This window comes from Lissotriton vulgaris, chromosome 11 (assembly GCF_964263255.1).
Source record: "Lissotriton vulgaris chromosome 11, aLisVul1.2, whole genome shotgun sequence".
In the NCBI taxonomy this organism is placed as follows: domain Eukaryota; kingdom Metazoa; phylum Chordata; class Amphibia; order Caudata; family Salamandridae; genus Lissotriton; species Lissotriton vulgaris.
This window is the reverse complement of record NC_141699.1, coordinates 651,981,772-651,996,446: the sequence shown is the minus strand read 5'-3', so window position 1 is coordinate 651,996,446 and position 14,675 is coordinate 651,981,772. Positions and strand designations below refer to the sequence as shown.

The following is a 14,675-nucleotide window of genomic DNA, read 5'->3' as shown; positions in this document are numbered from 1 at the left end:
GGAGTTTAGACACTAGGCACCTGAGTAAGATAGTGCCCCCCTTTAAGCAAGGGGACGACATCCACAAATGGATTACTGCTATCGAGCGGGCCTGCACTGTCCAGTGCGTCCCCCAGAGTCAGTGGGCAGCTATCTTGTGGCTCTCCTTTGAGGGTAAAGGTAGAGACAAGCTCCTCACTACTAGAGTCGAGGATGCTAACAATTACCAGGTCCTGAAGAACACACTGATTGATGGGTTCGGCATAACCACTGAGCAGTACAGGTTGCTGTTCAGGGATACCCAGAAAACTCAGTCTCAGGACTGGTCTGATTTCGTTGATTGTGCCACTAAGGCTTTGGAGGGCTGGCTGCTGGGCAGTAAGGTTACTGATTACACAGGATTGTATAATTTGATCATGCGAGAACAGATTTTAAACAATTGTCAGAACCAGTTGTTGCATCAGCACCTTGTCGACTCGGATCTGACCTCTCCCCAAGAATTGGGAAAGAAGGCAGACAGATGGGTCAGAACAAGGGTTAAGCAAAACCAGGGCCAGAACCAGGGTGGTCAGAAGAAAGCAGACCAGAAGGGTAAAGATTCGAAAGGGGAACAAAATGACCAGAAGTCTTCGACAGGTCCCCAACAACCCAGAGAGGGGGGGGTCAGGCTTCCCAGAAAAAGAAGAATCAAGAAGGCCAATCGAAAAGGTGGTGCCAATACTGTAAGAGTAAAACTCACTGGTTTAGTGAGTGCACCAAGAAAGGAGGGCAGACTCCTGCTACTGCAGCCCCTAAGGCACCTGTGCCCCCTAGTACAGCCAGCAGTAGTAGTGCGCCTCCCAAGGGACTAGTTGGGTTAACCTTGGGTTCTGAGGGGTGTGACAACCTAGTTGGTACACTCACTCAGGCTGTCCTTGTCTGTACGGGGGATGTGGATATATCCCCCGATGTCAGTCCCAATACTTTGGGCAAATACCGACAGACGCCTTTGATCAATGGAAGAATGGCTCAGGCCTATAGGGACACTTGTGCCAGCGTCACCATGGTGACGCCTAACTTTGTGGACCCTGGACAGATCATGCCAGGTACAGATTTCCTTGTGACCAATGCCAGCAACGTCACTACCAGTCATAGTATGGCGATTGTTGCTTTCTCCTTGGGAGTGGTAAATGGCCAGAAAAAGGTTGTTGTTAGTTCAGACCTCCCAGTGGATTGTTTGTTGGGCAATGATTTGGAGTCATCGCAATGGTCAGAAGTGGAGCACCGGACTCACATGGAAATGTTAGGCTTGCCAGCACATGTGCTTGCTGTGACTAGGTCACAGGTCAGAAGATGCCCCACTGAACAGGTGCTGGATCCTGGAACAACGGACCAGACACCTCCCAAGAAGAAGAGCAGTCGGGTTAAGGCAGCGCCTTCCCCCTTGCCCCAGGTCGAGGATCAAGTCTCAGAGGAGGCTGACCTCCAGGAATTGCGGGAAACTGAACCTAAAGAACTCAAACTTGATCAAGTTGAGTTTCTGGGCTCAGGGGGACCCACACGAGAGGACCTGGGGAAGGACCAGTTAGACTGCCCTTTCCTTGAACCCCTCAGACAGCAGGCTGCTGCTGAGGCTGCTGGGAACGCCACAGGTACCCACAAGTTATACTGGGAGGATGGACTCCTGTACACTGAGGCAAGAGACCCCAAGCCTGGCATGACCAGGAGGCTGGGTATCCCCTTGTCTCAGCGTGGTTTCCTTCTTACCTTGGCCCACGAGATTCCCTTAGCAGGACACCTAGGCCAGACGAAGACGTGGGACAGGCTTGTCTCGCACTTTCACTGGCCCCACATGAACGAAGATACCAAGGAGTTTTGTCGCTCCTGTGTCACTTGCCAGGCCAGTGGTAAGTCAGGTGGCACCACAAAGGCCCCCCTTATACCAATGCCTGTGGTGGGGGTGCCCTTTGAACGTGTGGGGATTGACATTGTCGGTCCAATGGAACCCCCAACAGCATCAGGGCACAAGTTTATACTGGTGGTAGTGGATCATGCCACCAGGTATCCTGAAGCTATTCCCCTTAGGACCACTACAGCGCCTGTGGTGGCAAGGGCCCTAGTTGGAGTATTCTCCAGAGTGGGCTTCCCTAAGGAGGTCGTCTCTGACAGAGGTGCAAACTTCATGTCGAGCTACTTGACTGCTATGTGGAAGGAATGTGGTGTCAACTACAAGTTCACTACACCCTATCATCCACAATGCAATGGGCTTGTTGAGCGGTTCAACAGGACCCTGAAAGGGATGATTCACGGACTACCTGAAAAGCTCCGCCGTAGATGGGACGTCCTGATTCCCTGCCTTTTGTTCGCTTATAGAGAGTCCCACAGAAGGGGGTTGGCTACAGCCCTTTTGAACTTTTGTACGGGCATCCTGTAAGAGGACCCCTGTGTTTGGTGAAGAAAGGATGGGAGAGACCTCTCAAAAAGTCTGCCACCAGCATAGTGGACTATGTGCTTGGCCTCCGCTCCCGGATGGCTGAATACATGGAGAAGGCGTCTGAAAACCTTAAGGCCAGCCAAGAACTCCAGAAAGCTTGGCATGACCAAAAGGCTGTCTTGACTGTTTATCAGCCCGGACAGAAGGTGTGGGTGCTGGAGCCAGTGGCCCCAGCAGCACTCAAGAACAAATGGTCCGGGCCCTACACCATCCTGGAGAAAAAGGGAGAGGTCACCTACCTGGTAGACCTTGGAACTCCCAGGAGCCCCCATCGGGTGCTCCATGTCAACAGGCTCAAAGCATATGTCGACAGGAAGGACATGAGCTTGCTCATGGCCATAGATGAGGGACAGGAGGAAGAGAGTGACCCTCTCCCAGACCTGCTCACTCAGAATCCTGACGATGGATCGGTAGATGGTGTTGTCTTTTGTGGCAGCCTCTCCGAACATCAACAGGAGGATTGTAAACGGGTTCTTCAATCCTTCCGGCATATGTTGTCTCTAACACCGAGTCAGACCAATTGGTGTGCCCATGAGGTTGACACTGGTGACAGCTTGCCCGTCAAGAGTAAAATCTACAGGCAGCCTGATCACGTTAGAGACTGCATCAAGACAGATGTGCAGAAAATGTTGGAGTTGGGAGTCATTGAACCCTCGGATAGCCCTTGGGCTAGTCCCGTAGTTCTAGTGCCGAAACCTCACACCCCGGGCGGTAAGAAAGAGATGAGGTTCTGCGTAGACTACAGGGGTCTCAATGCAGTCACTAAGACTGATGCCCACCCAATACCAAGGGCAGACGAGCTTATCAATAGATTGGCTTCGGCCAACTACTTAAGTACGTTTGACTTGACGGCTGGGTATTGGCAAATCAGGTTAGCTGAGGACGCCAAGCCTAAGACAGCATTTTCTACCCCTGGTGGGCATTATCAATTTGTGGTAATGCCATTTGGTTTGAAAAATGCACCTGCCACCTTCCAACGGTTGGTGAATCACGTTCTCACTGGGCTGGATGACTTCTGTGCGGCGTATCTTGACGATATTGCTGTCTTTAGCTCCACCTGGGAGGATCACCTGGTCCACCTGCGGAAAGTGTTAGAGGCTCTGCAAGCAGCAGGTCTCACTATCAAGGCTACCAAGTGCCAGACAGGGCAGACACAGGTTGTGTACTTGGGCCACCTTGTCGGTGGAGGCCAAGTTCAACCACTGGAGAGCAAGATACAGTCAATCAGGAACTGGGCTCCTCCAACCACCCAGACTCAGGTTCGAGCTTTCTTGGGCCTGACTGGTTACTACCGAAAATTCGTCAGAAATTACGGGTCGATTGTGACTCCGCTTAATGAACTGACAAGTAAGAAAATGCCAAAAAAGGTTCAGTGGACAGCGAGCTGTCAAAAAGCATTTGATGACCTAAAACAGGCCATGTGCACAGCACCTATCCTCAAGAGTCCAGACTACTCCAAACCATTCATTGTCCAAACAGATGCTTCTGAGTTGGGTGTGGGAGCTGTTCTATTTCAACTGAATTTTGATGGTAATGACCAGCCCATTGCTTTTATAAGCAGACGGCTGATCCCCAGAGAGAAAAATTGGTCAGCTATAGAGAGGGAGGCCTTCGCTGTGGTGTGGGCCCTGAAGAAACTGAGGCCATACTTGTTTGGCACTCATTTCAAGATTCAGACCGACCATAAGCCCCTCCTATGGCTAAATCAGATGAAGGGTGAAAACCCCAAACTGCTTAGGTGGTCCATTTCCCTACAGGGGATGGACTTCACAGTGGAGCATAGACCTGGCACTGATCATGGCAATGCAGATGGGCTCTCCAGGTATTTCCACTTAGAACAAGAAGACTCACCTGGTCAAGGTTAGTTTATTGTCCCAACGTTTGGGGGGGGGGGTCATGTAGGAGAGTAGGGTCTGCAATCCTATGATCACCCAGATTTTTTGCTTTTGTTTCACTGGTTTACGACTTTCTCGGGCTGTGGGCCTGCCAATCAGACCCACAGCCTAGCTGTTCTCTCGCTAAATTGATGTGTGTACCTTAGGTGCATTACCCAATTGGAACTGGGCCACCTTGTCAGACCCTGTAACTCAGGGCATCGGTGTACCCAAGGCCTACCAGGGGCTGAAGCATGTATTATGCCACCCCTGGATGGCCATCTAAATCTGACACAACTGGCTGCGCGACAGCTGGGGCAACGTGGCGTACTCGCCCGTTGCTTTAGGTATAGTATCCCTATATCTAACCCTACAATGGACACCCGAGTTCCTATCAGTCACTCCTATGGCAGGCCTTAACAATCCTGAAGGCAGAGTGCGGGGAATCGTGTGAATTGGGCTCCGGCACTAGCCGAGCCCGGTTGCAGCTTGCGGAACCAAGACCCAATGGCTGTTCCATGATAACGCATACCATATCGATAACTTCGGTACCGCGTTATCAAGACATGTCGAGTAAGGTGTCATACGAATCGGGATGCTGACCCCCTCACCAATGCTGGCGACGAGGTTAGCATTCCACCCTTCTAGAGGGACACGACATGTACGTAACTGTGAACCCCGGTTAAAGTTAGCTGAAGCCTCAGCTCCACAAAATGGATGCTGCCACCACAGACACGAGTCTGACCTCCTGCTGCTGGGAGTCCTTCCAGTAGGGAGAGCTTGGACAAAGGGTTTCCTGTCCAGGGCGGTGTTCGCACCGTCCCAGACAGGGTTTGTGTATTCTGGGTAGGTAGGGCTTTACAAGAAGGTGACTGCGGAGTGGCACCCCGGTGCTCACTACGCATCTGCCGGTTAGAACCAGTTCCCGGGGCGCGCAGCCCCTGACCTGGGGAAAGTCCGGCAGGGGAGAGGGGTGTAACTACCCTCCTTCCTGGTCCCGCCCCTAGGGCAGGACCTAGTCATGTACCCACCCATTTTCTTTAGAATAAAGGCCGGAGCGGGGACCCTTTCAAATTAGATCATCTACGAAAGGACATTCGAGACTCTTCTCAAGATTTCTCCCTTGTGGCTAAGGAGTAGTCACCCTGCGTCCGCAGGCACCATCTAAGAACTCTGCGGTTTGCTGCAAGTCCTTCCTCAGGAATCCGACTGCCCAGCTCGACGAGAACCGGCTTCCCTGGCACCTCTGACCTCTACCCACATCGTCAGCTCAGCTGAGATCCGTGGGTGCGACGAGACCTCGAGGGACCGGCCATCATCAAAACCTGCACGCTTTCTTAAACCAGCACAACCACCGAAGGAATCCTCTGGTGAGTGCTCTGGGGTCCGAGAAGCCCCGACCCTGAGCAGCTCCAGCACCGAAGTGCAGTCTCCCAGCATCTCCACGATCTGCGTGGGGTCCTTCTGCTTCGCTGTTCAGCACGTTGTCTTATCACGAGCCGCTGGCTTGTGACTCGTTGACGACAACCGACCAGCAACTCCTTCCTTCCGGCTCCTGGCTCGTCAGCGAAGACCCCCGACGCCTGTAAGACTTGGGCAGCCGCAGCCCTTGTGGCTAGGTAACTTCGGCATTTCAGTGCCCGCATAGCCTCCCGAGTCCCTCGCTTCCGACTTGCCTTATCGGGTCCGCCCGAGACCACTAAACTTTCCGTGCCCTCGGGCACTTGTATTGATTGTGCACTTGAAGTATTTTCCTAAGAGTTTTGTTCTGTGCTTAGTACCCTGTCCTCATAAAGAGTACAGGGCTGTTGTGATTCCTATAAATATACTGTTTATTTTCATAACAACTTGTGTGGTGTCCTTTCACTTGGTGTTCAAGGGGTATGTGATGGTATAACAGCTGGCTTAACACGCCTTCTAGAGTTTAGCCCGAAGACTGCTCGTATCCACGCTACTAGGATAGCTGGTCTAAGGTTGACTTACAACCAATTACCATAAGGGTCGTTTGGACCGATGCATAGTGGTCGCTAGAATAGCGAACGCTGCATATCGGGCCAACTTCTCACAATTATCATTAAATAAAACAAGTCTGCTTACATATTTGGAGTTGCTTTACACTTCTAAAGTTCCACCTTGTTGAAGTTTAATTCTGTGCTCTTTCTTGCATGCAGTTTAAATTATACAGGTAGGTAAATTGTTTCAGTTGCTTAAATGTTGTTTCCTCTCATTATTAAAATGTCATGGGTCCACTTCTAGCACAGGGATATGGACTGATTCATATGCTTTTTACAAGCACTCCACTCTTGGTGCTGGTTTCACCAGAGTTGCACAGTTAGGAAACAGTTTTGTGAATGATTTCTGTTTAAAGCATGGCTTGCACTGCCATCTTTTCCACGTATCTCTTTCTGAGGATTCTCTAAGCAAAACTGGGAATTGCAGGGAAATTGATAAATAAGTATGAAAATGTAAGTTTAAGTATGAATGTCTCTCCTACTGTTTCACTGTATCATTGCTATTGCCAATACTCACCTTGGCTTGGCTCTATGTCATTGTACTCACTTGTTGGCTATATTATCACATCCCTAGGCAGGGATGCAAAAGAAGTGCTAGAGTGAAACAGAGTTTAACCAGGGGATGAATTGCAAACACAGTTTCTTGGATGCCCAGTTTATTTTTTCATCTATACAATACAACTGTTTCACCTAAGGGAGGCACACATTCCCCACACAAAAGACATGCGAGTTAAATCACTTATACCTACTGCTTGACTCAATGTTTTATGCACACTGCGAGTCACAACATCTCTCAGAAGGCAACTTCTAATATCATTTGAATAATTCACCGCTAAACTGGGAATATCCAACTTTACAATCATATAAAAAGATGGAAGATATCCAGTGCTTCAAACTTCAAATTAATGGGGCAATTTTGTGTAATTACTCATCTTTCATAAAGACCAAATTGTGATATCCTTTTACAGTTATAAGGGAACATTTTGGTTTTGATATCAAATTCTAATAGGAATATAGATTGAAGCGACAATATGTTTAGCTTACAATAGAGAAAATAAGGAAATTGGGTTTGTTAGGAAGAAGCATCACAGATAAGTAACCCAGAACGCTCCAGGACCACACAATCCATTCTTTAGTGGTTCTAAATATGCTACGGCCTGACACACAATCAACTGTGAAGTAACTGGCAGCAGGTTTTTCTCAGGTTCCTGGTCTTTCCGTCTTAGAAGAAATTGAGGATACTGCTGACAAAGATAGGTCACACAACTGCTAAGAGGGAGCTGTATGAATGTCAACCACCCCCACAGCTGCTCTTTAGCAGTTTTCAATTACATAACACTTATAATATAATCAATCTAGTTTTTGCTCAAGTGGTGTATATGGACAGTGAGTGCTCGCCTTCTCACTACCAGAATAGATCAATGTTCATAGGTACACAAGTGGAGATATTGCTCAATTTTATGTCAAGATGGGATATAGAAACATGCTCTTAGTTACATTTTAATGTAGAATGTAAGTAACTATTGCTGCTAAATGCAAGACTCATAACAGATATCACAAATGTTTAAAATTAGCCAAGCTGAGATGACCAACATCATCTAACTTTGCACCACAAGCAATATATTTTCATGTAAGAAACTGACTCGTGTAGATACAAACGTACCCGTAGAAGCTGGCTCATAGAAGGCGGGTGGAGTTGCTCCAAGTCTTCCTCATCAGGGACGACCGTATGTTGGCCCTTTGGGGTCCCACACATCAGAGGCTCACTCTTCACATTTTCTAAGCGATAGACGAGATGCTGGAAATCCGTGGAAGACTCTAGCGGCTCAATGCCGTAACTGACATTCTCTAGCTGCAGCAACCCCCTGTGAGTGGGAAACAAATATCACCTGTTGTTACTTATAATCTATCAATAAAAATACTATACTTACAAGAATTAAATTCTTACAGAAATATTGCACATTACTCAATTCATAAATAGACAATCCCAAATATCATTCCCAAAAAATTTATAACACACATTTAGATCAATTTTAGCCAAACACTTAACTTTGCCCAAGACGTATAAACACTTAACATTTTTGATGATAAAAGACAGCAAATGGTCGACAACCCAAAGTCCCACATATATTAACAACCCATTAAAGGACAAAAGATGCAGAATTAACCATTAACTTGCAGCTCATTTTGCTCAGATATAACATTGTAAAGCTTATCACAATTCCCCTTCTCGCACTAACTCCTTGCCAAATCATTCTCTTCAAATGAACAGGGCTCAGTTAGATCTTCGAAACTGTCGTTACCTATGGAACCTTCTAACATACTACAGAAGAATTATCAACTGACGATATTGAACTGGGCAGCGAAAGAGCACAACCCCGGTATGGGTTAGGGAAGGGAAATAGTTTACGAAGAATATGGCAATAGCATATGCCGTCCAACATCAACAATTGTCACGTAAAAGGTCAGTTTATAGAAGAAAACGAAGCAGAATTAGTATAGCTGAAGGCTCTGGTGTATATGAAAGTATTTCAAACTCATCAACATGCATATCAAAAGGTAATCCTGAAATGTATTGCTTTAAGTGAATAGTTATGATGGATTTATTCCTGCTTGGTAAAGCACTGGTATAAGGCTTTTGAAGAGGGGTCCTTTAACGAACAAAAAGGACTCCAACCCAATCAGGGCTTCAACTACAAAACTAACCAATAGTACTGTTCAACTGGAAATCCCTTTGATTGGAATCATCTTAGAAACATGTCTGTGCAGTCAACAGATGTGAACAAATCTCAGCTTCAAAGGTGTGGTTTGCAGGACAGCGATTATAGCATGTGTGGGTATGAATCTATAGTTGTTCCTATCTGAGAAAATATTTTTGATGGTTTATGCTACACTAATTTACTAGTTACCAAGGAAGCATTCTACGCTTGTATGGGAAAATCGATCTCATGAAATATTAATTTGCTTTAATCTATCCATCAACGTGCTCTTTATCCATTATTTATTCATTTTCTCTGATTTGAAAAGTTGTGAATTGTCACTTTGAGGCCTCTTGGCTTAATGAAATATATGAATGTAGAACTTATTAGGAGAAATCCATTTGAGAGTGGTAGTAAATCAGGTAGTCAACTGGAAAGCTTCTGAATTGGGTCATCGGACATTGGCTATGTAGGGTCCTATGAGCTTTTCGTGGAAGTTCCAGGTCCCTTTGTATGGGTTCCGCTTGCTGATGGCTGAATGAATCCTTAAAAAGGCGAGGCTATTTTGAACTATGGTAGACTAGGTCAGCACCTCAGGAGTGGACTCAAGGCGTTAAGAGCTATGGGTTCAATACTCATGCTTTTTTGCTGCTGATTCTGGAATGGGTAAGGGGTAGGCCTATTCCCTAGAGTGCAGGGGAGGTCATTGTCTAACGGGATTCACGCCCAAAGGCTTTGAAGGCAGCGCACAGTGTGGCTCTTTCATAGCGCAGTGCTTTGATTTCTTTAGTATTAGGCACAAAGCGCTACCTAGTTTGGGATTCCCTAGAGCGTGTACATTTTCATCAGTGTCCCAGCTTTTATTATGCTTCTGCGATCTGTCTGCATAGTACCGGGGCACTGGTAATTTTAATTTTTGTTATTTTTCTGAAGCGAGATAGGCCTTCTCAAATCATGGTTAATGGCTGTGGTATTATGACCGGTACAATAGCAAAAATTAGGCAAAGACAGCTCTGGGGCTTGGGAAGCAGGGATTGTGGTGTCATGGATTATGGACAGCCCCTCACAATTGCCATGGCAAGGTCAAAGGGTGCACTAATGATAACTTCGCGCCCACAGATTTCCAGGATGCCACTCTTTGAGAGGATTACCCACAGACAGCACTCCTTTGTCTCAGCTCACATGTGTCTATTACTTTTCCTAATCAAATGCTGGTGTATTGCATCACTGCCAGCCTGCTGGGACCCTTCAGAGTATATTTCAAGCTGCTGCTTTGTGATTACTTGCGCCAGTGTCCACAGACCGATTTTGAAAAACAGCGGTGATACGATGGAGCTCTGCAGAATAGCACAGGTGAAGTGTGTGGCTTAAGGAGGGGAGGAACAGGTCCAAATTTTCTGACTTCAGTCTGAGCCATTTATAGCTATGCCTAAGAAGCTTGCCCAACTTTCTTTCCGCTCTGGCACTATTTCATGAACTACAGTTTCATATGCTGCGTACAAGATGACTCGGGTTCGGTTTTTTGTGGTCTTGCACCGGGCCATGAACCCTTGCACAACTCTAGCCAGAGAGCCTTCGGTTTCTCCATGTGGTCCGAATGCCAACTGCCAATCATGCATGGTTGCTTGTATGTGGGGTGGTGGAACGTGGATTGGAGTATTTCCACGTTCCATTGTTTGCCATTTAGGATTTTCAGAATCTTCAACGAAAAACAATTAAACATTTGTGCATATTGGTTGGTGGCCTACAGTGCGTTCTTGGCTGCTTCTAGTTCAAGCATACCTCGGTTAATGCTGAATACTTTATTGCTGGTTGGGTAGAATAAACGGCCTTTTCGCCCTTCAACCCCCCTTGCGAGGCCCCTTGGTGAGGGCGTTTCTGCAAGCTGCATCAGTTAAGGTCTTTCTCGTGCGCGTTTGAGGCTGCAATCTAGCCTTTCTGTGCTGATGAGGTCTTTGAAGCAAAAACAGCCGCCATGTTAAGTGACTAAGGTTTGTTTCCCTGAACTGGGGAAACTGCACTGAGGGTCCTTGGGAATATGTGATGTATGGTCTCACCGAGTTTTCCTTGAATCCATAAAAACAGAGATGGCGAAGTCGTCCGTGAATCCAGGCAGTTACCTTTCCTTGGTACCTGCTTATGTGGAGAACAGTTAGTCAGCTACTTTTTCTGGAAGATGTGGTAAGGACCCCTGTAAGGTCAAGGTGCATTGTATAAAAATGTAAATAAATAAATAAGTGATTAAAGAATGTTTAAATAGGGATTTGAGATGGACCACGAACTGTAAGGCCTTTGACGAGAGCTATGTCCAGGGCCGCCCTTAAGCATGTGCGAACTGCGTCCACCGCAAGGTCGCAGACCTCCAGGGGGCGCTGGAGCTTACTCCGTCCAATTTAGGACCAAAGACAAGTGTGCTTAAACAGTTTTTTCCTAAGTAATGTCCCTCTGTGGGTTAGGCCAGAGATTAGCGAGCCCTTAAGAATGGAAGTTTGCCAAATACTTTAATTGCCAGTTTTGATTCAAGCCATGTCCAACCAGAAACCGCAGTAGGTCGTAATTAGGATCGTCTGCGCCAGGTGAAAGATTTACTCAAATTTGTATTCTTGTGGCCGAGCTCATCTGTAATTTTAGGATCGAAAACTTGGCGCAATTTTTCATTGAATTAACTCAACAACCTTCCAACTGACCCCATTAATCAGGATGATTGTGTGCTTTGAGATAAGAACGAGTACAGACCTAGGCCCCTCATGTAAGTGACATAGCCTACATGTATTACGTAGTGAAATACGGACACTTCTACTTTTTTTTTTAAGTGTAAATCAGGAAGTTAGATTTGCTGGTAAAAAAAAGAAAATGGTACTAGAATATTAGTCTTTGACTGCCATCTGGTGGCAGAATCTTAAACATACCGCGAGCGGCATATTGGTGTTAAAAAACTAAGAATATATGTGACACCCTACTTTTAGGATGAACTCTTTTTATTCAGGTTTACCAATAAACGACAAGAAGCTGGTCTTCTGCAACAACAGCCCTGCAAGCGATGTTAATCAAACTAACTCAAACCGTAATCAACGTATTACTACCCGCCCCACAATGCTAGCGCTTCTGATTTCCTAAGGTGGCTAGAACCGAGTCCTCTTCCCTGGAGAGTTCGTATTGTATTTTTCTCCACAACGGGGGCTTCTGTCCTCTTCAGTATTTCTTTCGTTATGTTGAGGACACGTAGATGTTTGAAGCAAGTTATTTCCACGAATTCTAAGGCTTCTTTGCCATATCGTCGCCCCTTCTTTCTCAAACTCTAAGGATTGTATCCTACGTTGTATGGATTCTCCCCGTCCACCTTACTCCAGACCTCATATAATCAGTCCTTTGTATCCGGCAGATTACCTATGCCCCAGTTTGCTAAAATACATTGCTTAGCCGATCATAGAATCAGGAAAATGAATCCCCCACTCCTAGAATGTAAAGGATATGACAATCAGCGAGATAGCCCTAGTACTATATACGTAGGATATGAGGGTCTGGAGTTATCACACATTTCTACGGTGTCTAATAATTCTGTACAATACATTTGTGATTTAGGACACTCCCTCACTATAGTATTAGAGATCACTTTTTCTCACACCCTCTCACTCCAGCAGGTGTCCTTTGCGCCTGTCCACGACCCAACTGCGTCAAGCGCCAGATACCTGCTTCTCCGACCACCCGTTCCTATGACCCAGCTGCCCTCCTCGCACTCAACCCCGGAAGGAACTACAGCTGCCAGCTGTTGATGCCGAACTCCACCCATGGCCAGTTCTCATGCCATCACTGACGCCGAACCTTCAACACCCTCCGCACAACAACAGCCGCCACCCACACACCAGACGCCAACACCACTGATGCCGCGAAGTGCATCCTCCTCAAAGCGTGCTCCCTGCACAGACATGCCGTAGAGTTCTGGGACCTCATCGACACCCTCTCACCAGACGTTGCCTTCTTCATGGAAACCAGGACCAACGCCTCCTCCGCCCCGACATCACCAACAAGATCCGGAGGACGGACCACCCTACCGCCCAGAAGGAGGACTCTCCATCGCACACGAGTTCCCTCCGACTTTCCACCTCCAGCACGAGCGCCCCCCCTCTCCAACACCGAACACCTCCACTTCCAGATCCAGCCCATCCCTAGAAACAATCTTTGCAGCACCCTTGCCTACAGACAGGCCTCATGCCTCTTTCACCACCATCACCATTGTGGACCTAATCGTACCCCACGCCATCACCTCCCAGGACTAGATACTCATCGGAAACCTGAACTTCGACCTCGACAACCGCAGCAACCCCGACTCCGCCACCATCCTAGACAACCTCACCAACCTCAGATTGAAGCAGCTCCACAGAAGGCAGAACGCACCCTCGACCCCATCTTCCCCGGAGGGAACAAAATCTACTTCAGCCACACCTCGCATTTCCTCTGGAACGGCCACCACTGCGTACACTTCTCTGTCAACACCACCACCGCTCACAAGCCCACACTGCGCCCACTACAAAGGAAGTGGAGCAAGGTCACAGAGGAGCACCTCAACTCCACCATCATCCACGACCCCACCTCCGCCACGACCAATGCCAACTCTGCAGTCAAGGAACTACACCACTGGATCACTAGCTGCGCAATCAAGCTTGCACCACTCCGCAACCTAGACCGACAACACCCCCAGAAGGCCACCTGGTTCACCACCGACCTCCAAGAAGCCAGATGCGCCTCCATACGCCTCGAAAAACGATGGAGAAACAGCAAGACCACCAAAGACCAGACCGCCTACAAGAATGCCACGACAGAAAACCACAAACTTATGAGATTCACCAAGAGGACCTTCATCTGGAGCAAAATCCTTACCAACTCCAGCAATTCGAAGGAACATTTTCTTTATCATCCAGCAACTCACCAAACCCTCAAGCGAAGCCACAGATGTCACACCCTCCCAGGACCTCTGCAACAAGCTTGGCTCTTACTTCCACCCGAAAATCAAGACCCTCTATGACAACTTCAGCGAACAGGTTCCAGAAACCACCATCTCCTCCAGCGAGGACAGCCAGCCCACCATCTCCACCTGAACCCTGGTCACCACAGAAGAAACACTACAACCATGAAGAGCACCCACTCAGGATCTCCCACGGACACCTGCCTGCTGCACATCTTCCACAGAGCCACCGCTGCCATAGCAACCGAGCTATGCCACACCATCAACACCATCTTCCCATCCAGCATTTTCCCAGACGACTGGAAACAGGCAGAGGTCAAGCCCCTCCTCAAGAAACCCACAGCGGACCCCACGGACCTGAAGAACTACCGTCCCATCTCTCTCCTACCCTTCGCAGCCAAGGTCACTAAGAAAATCGTCAACGTCCAGCTAACCACCTTCATCGAAGAGAACGCCATCCTTGAATCTTCCCAGTCCAGATTCTGCAGCAACCACAGCACCGAGAACACCCTCCTTGTCACCACCGACGACATCCGCATGCTCCTTGACCAGGGCCACACCGCGGCTCTAATCCTGCTAGACCTCTCAACAGCCTTCGACACAGTCTCCCACCGTACTCTCATAGCCAGACTCCACGATGCCGGCATACGGGGGAACCGCCGTCGACTGGATCCG

The 14,675-nt window shown here is 47.9% G+C and overlaps 1 protein-coding gene across 2 annotated transcripts in view; it reads right to left on the bottom strand.

Moving 5' to 3' along the window:
• Positions 1-14,675, bottom strand: part of ADAM9 (ADAM metallopeptidase domain 9) — a 563,447-nt gene that overhangs the window by 271,117 nt on the left and 277,655 nt on the right. For both annotated transcript variants that reach the window (XM_086943740.1, XM_086943741.1), the window contains exon 6: positions 8,002-8,203. In XM_086943740.1, coding sequence (XP_086799866.1) covers positions 8,002-8,203 — 202 coding nt within the window. The remainder of the gene's footprint in view (positions 1-8,001; positions 8,204-14,675) is intronic.